Source organism: Electrophorus electricus, chromosome 5 (assembly GCF_041902795.1).
Source record: "Electrophorus electricus isolate QZ-2024a chromosome 5, ASM4190279v1, whole genome shotgun sequence".
In the NCBI taxonomy this organism is placed as follows: domain Eukaryota; kingdom Metazoa; phylum Chordata; class Actinopteri; order Gymnotiformes; family Gymnotidae; genus Electrophorus; species Electrophorus electricus.
In genome coordinates, this window is record NC_137501.1 from 6302501 (window position 1) to 6307500 (window position 5000).

At 47.8% G+C, this 5000-nt stretch overlaps 1 protein-coding gene across 2 annotated transcripts in view; it reads left to right on the top strand.

The window, feature by feature from the left end:
• The window catches only part of abca2 (ATP-binding cassette, sub-family A (ABC1), member 2), a 52705-nt gene that overhangs the window by 29587 nt on the left and 18118 nt on the right, over positions 1 to 5000 (top strand). For both annotated transcript variants that reach the window (XM_035530152.2, XM_081713962.1), the window contains exons 6-16: positions 1 to 80; positions 643 to 822; positions 1011 to 1232; positions 1531 to 1886; positions 2005 to 2164; positions 2559 to 2687; positions 2975 to 3142; positions 3429 to 3525; positions 3710 to 3883; positions 4493 to 4595; positions 4844 to 4958. The exon at positions 1 to 80 is cut by the window's left edge and continues 31 nt beyond it. In XM_035530152.2, coding sequence (XP_035386045.2) covers positions 1 to 80; positions 643 to 822; positions 1011 to 1232; positions 1531 to 1886; positions 2005 to 2164; positions 2559 to 2687; positions 2975 to 3142; positions 3429 to 3525; positions 3710 to 3883; positions 4493 to 4595; positions 4844 to 4958 — 1784 coding nt within the window. The remainder of the gene's footprint in view (positions 81 to 642; positions 823 to 1010; positions 1233 to 1530; positions 1887 to 2004; positions 2165 to 2558; positions 2688 to 2974; positions 3143 to 3428; positions 3526 to 3709; positions 3884 to 4492; positions 4596 to 4843; positions 4959 to 5000) is intronic.

Sequence of the window (5000 nt, forward strand, 5' to 3'; positions counted from 1 at the left end):
AAGCAGGGATAGAAGGTGGAATTTGGCCAGAGGGTCAGTATGATGCTCATAGCCCTGGAGAGAAAGTCTTACAGCTGGAGGTACAATATGAACTCAAACAACATTTTCCTTTTTTCACACACACACACACACACACACACACGCACGCACGCACGCGCACACACACACACACACACACACACACACACGCATGCTTGTGTACACACACACACATACTCAGCAGTGTACCTGCAAGCACCTTGCAAACGGAGGTTATAGTTAATGAATACAGCTACAAAGTATCTTTTATAAGAATCAGCCAAAAAAAAAAAACACCTCCAAATATCCGACTGGTGCAGAAGTGTAGCTGTCTGAAAATAGCTCATTCCGTTCCCTAGCAAGAACTGGACATGCGCACCAGCCCGTAACTCTCTTCGAGAAACCCAAAACTCTAGCAGACTAACCTCAAAGAAACTTTGCATTCAGCTTCAGTAAGAGGCAAGTGTTTGCCTTGAGCATTTGAGGGTTAAGGGTTTTGCTCAGGGGCCCAGCAGTGGTGGGGCTTGAACTGGCAACCTTCCAATTGATAGTCAAGTACCTTAACCACTGAGCTACCACATAAATCCGCACACGGCACTGACCCCCTCCCGCCCCTCCCTGCAGGAGCGTCTGCTTGGTGGCTGGTGCAGTCTAGAGGGGGGGCTGTTACAGAAGGCTCTGAGAGACCCCGACAAAGCTGCAGACCGGCAGGCCCTGCTCCACCTGCTCTCCCAGGCCCTGGGCCTTACAGGTGGAGGAAGCCCCTCGCAGAAATACGACTCCGAGGGACTGCGGGAGATGGAGGTCAGTCTGGCATGGGACCCCTATGCTGTGGAATGTTCTGTCGCCATATTTGTACCAAATCTGGAATCCTTGCGCTTTTCTGAATGCACAAATTTTGTGGTCAGAGAAACGAATGAATCATTTTTATTGAGTTATACATGGTCAATGTAAATGAGTTGTAGCTTGCCAACTGCCTGCTACTTTTTCAGAACGTTCTACTTACTGGTGGAGTGCTGGAGGCGCTTACTTGTGGGGAAGAAGGGAACGGCGAGCTGGATAAGATCCTTCTGGTCCCTGAGAAGCAGCAGTCAATGTTGAGGGCTTATCAAGCCGCTGTGTGTGGAGGAGCAGCAGGACAGAGGGCGGAGCGTTTTGGAGAGCTCAGTCAGGAACTGAGGGATCAGATCGACACAGAGAGAATCACCGAAATGGTACATGAGTAATCAGCACAATTAGATATAGATATATAGACATATAGAGATTGAAACTATCGTTTCAAACCAAACTCTTTCACTTCATCTTCTCACTCCATCCTTCCATCTGGCCATCTATGCTTTTCCCTATCCATCCTCCATCCACCCATCCTTGTGTCCATCTCTTCCGTCTCTCACTTCCTCTCACATCTTTTTCTGCCACAATTCCTACATCTCTCCCCCTCTTCACACATCTGCTTTTCCTGTTTTCCATCCCTCCCTTCATTTGCCTCCTCTTCTCTCCGTCCACCCACAGCTACGACTGGAGCAGGCCAACATGTCAGGTCTGCCTGTCCAGTCCCACCTGGGCGCCCTGCTGAAGGACCTGGCCGAGGTGGAGCGGCTGCTCAGGGACGTGGACCTGCTCTCCGGTTTGGCCAAGCTGCTGCCCAAAGGCGCATGTGCAGGCCACCAGGTCTCACCTGCACAAAGCAATGTCACCTGGAGCTCCAACAGCACCACCTGGGGCCCCAACGTTACTGAGGGCCCTGCAGAGGGAGGCGGAGAGCAGGCTGCCGGGAAGGAGAATGAAGCCGAAAATCCTCGCTCTCAGTTCTCTGCGTTTGTCCAGCTCTGGGCAGGACTGCAGCCCATCCTGTGTGGAAATAACAGGTACATGTGGGTGTGTGTGTAAAGGGGAGGGGGTGTCCTGCTCAGGACTACGCAATTGTCATTTTGCACACACATCTCATTTTGAGATATCTTAATCGGCATGTCTTCGGTCCACCAGGATTATTGAGCCAGAAGCTCTGAAGCAGGGCAACATGAGCTCCCTCGGCTTCACCAGCAAAGAGCAGCGTAATTTGGGGCTTCTTGTCCACCTCATGACTACAAATCCCAAAATCCTGTACTCTCCCATTGGCTCCCAGGTGGACAAGGTCATTCAGAAGGCAAGTCAGCTGCATGGTCTCATCACAATGCATGCAAATGAGCTGCTGCAAGACGGCTCCATCTGTTGTGTCCAAAAAAACACGTGTGCATGTTCTGCTTAAAGGGTTTAATTAAATGCATAAATGCATCTTAAAGATCTGGCATGCATGTAGTCAACATTGTCAGACAGGTTCCTCTGCTTTCAGCACACATGAATCTAGTGAAGGACACGTAGTCAGATTCCATCGATACCTTTCCACTGTCACGTCACCGCATATACCTGATTTACTGGCAACACCTCCGTTGATTTCTCAGTGGGTTGCAGGAAAGGAGAGTGGAAGATTGAGGGTGTTTGATGCGCATGTCTGAGGGTGACTACAGACTCGTTGTGACTCTCTCCATCTCAAACCCTAGGCCAACGAGACGTTTGCGTTCATGGGGAACGTAACCCATTATGCGCGAGTGTGGCTCAACATCTCTGCTGAGCTAAGGACTTTCCTTGAGGAGGGCAAACTGCACAATCACTTAGCATGGTTACAGCAGGTAATATGCCATTAATACACAATGAAACATAGGGGTAGAATTTAAAGTTGAAAGAGCTAATAAAGGTTAAAAAAACTTTCTTGTCCGGATTAAGAACGGGCCTTTATTGCACTATAAACTTTGCGGCTGACTCACTTCTGCACGGCAAGAACAGATATTACTGACTATGCATCGACGTTTATTTAGCACAGTTTGCTTCTATTAGCCTCCTTTAATGGACAGTTCTGCCAAGGGTGATTCTTTGTCCCCTCTCTGCACCCTTCCTTCTGGGTTCTCCATCCCCGTAGTTCATCTCCGACCTGCGGAGGCACCCAGAGCTGCTCAACGCCTCGGACAGTGAGCTGGTGGAAAGTCTATTGCAAGAGAACTTCACCCTGCCCAACACCAGCAGCCTGCTGGAGCAGCTCGACACTATCGACAATGCGGCCTGCGGCTGGACCCAGTTCATGTCCAAGGTCTGATGGGAGGCTTTCTCACTGGCTTCCCGCTGCTTACTGATGGGAGGGGCTCGAGCAGGATTTGCTATTGTTTTATTAATAGATTTCTAGCTTTTTGTTGTAAGTGTGAAAATATTTTCAGGACTTCACAATAGTTTAAGAACGATAAGAACTGCGGTTCATTCTCACTTTTGGTAAGCCTTTAAGTGTTTCCTTTGTGAGGAATGTCAGGAAGTGTTTAGATACGATGTCTTTTTTTTTTTTTTTTTTTTTTTAATGAAATGGCCATTTGTCCGTGCTTTAGGTTAGTGTGGACGTTTTCAAGGGATTCTCTGATGAGGAGTGCATCGTAAATTACACCCTGAACCAGGCGTACCAGGACAATGTCTCCGTCTTTGCCAGTGAGAGACTGCACCACTATATCACCTAAAAACCCTTCGGATGTAGATCCAATAGCCACCATGTCTAAATATTTTACGAATACCACAGGCCTACTCCGCCCACTGGTATGAAAATAGCCGGATAAGAGTGAGTGTGGAAGCATATTGTGGTAATCCATCCCTGTGCTTTGTGTGTACTGGGTAGGTGTCATTTTTCAGACCAATAAAGATGGCTCACTGCCTCCCCATGTTCAGTATAAGATCAGGCAGAATTCCAGCTTCACTGAGAAGACCAATGAGATCCGCAGGGCCTACTGGCGCCCTGGGCCCAACACTGGCGGAAAGTTCTACTTCCTGTATGGATTCGTATGGATCCAAGGTACCAGTGGCAGAATTTCTTGTGCTTATGTAGATACAGACACAGAACCTTTAAAATGCATTATGAGCTATAGAATTGCTTTCTATAAAATGGCATACTGCCACTTCATAAAACAACTGCTTGGAGTTATTTCAGGTAACTTTATTCTCAGAATTGCTCCTGTGCTTTGAGAATCTTTGATGTGAGTGAAGTTATTATAAGTTTAGTGATTTTATTAGCAGAGGAATGTAAATGCTCGCTCAGGCCCGTCCTCCTAAGCATTGTTTCTTGAATTAATGCAGAAGACAGTACAAAACTGTGGGCAGAGCAATAAATCACACTCAAGCAGTGCCCGCAGAGCACCGGGCTACCTATTTGATGTTTTATTCACAATAGAGTGTATCCTGGCAGACTGCTTACCTGCTAATGCTAAGCCCGAAACACCTGTGAACATGCAGATGGAAAGTGTTGCATCAGTGCTTTCTGAGACTGCATCATCTTTTATTTAAGGGCATAGGAAAAGCTAACATGCCCAGCCCTTATCTCTGCGCTCCCGAGCAACATGACAGTAATGTGAGGTTGTGTCGCACTTGGAAAATACACTATTAGCTGCACGTAATTTTCTCGTAGATATGATGGAGAGAGCGATCATCAACACGTTTGTCGGACACGATGTGGTGGAACCGGGGAATTACGTCCAAATGTTCCCGTACCCCTGCTACACAAGAGACGAGTGAGCCCGTTCTCCACTCACAGCACAGCTGCAGTTTTTAAGTTGTTTCTCATTGTAGCCTTTATCAGACAGTTACCAGTACCAAACCACTGGGCTTTATGTGAGAGACCCATGAAAGTGTGATGCTAGAGGGGTTGATGACTGACGATTATAGTAATTACACCTGGTGCTAGGCCTGCACTCGCAACAGCCTGTTGCTGATGGGCCTTTGGTGCCTAGATGCTGCTAAAATTTGCTTGTCTGTGCAGCTTCCTGTTTGTGATCGAGCACATGATGCCTCTGTGTATGGTGATCTCCTGGGTTTACTCGGTGGCAATGATGATCCAGCACATAGTGGCTGAGAAGGAGCATCGGCTGAAAGAGGTGAGAAGCAGCAGGTCTCAGAAGGGCTTCTAGAAGTCTCAA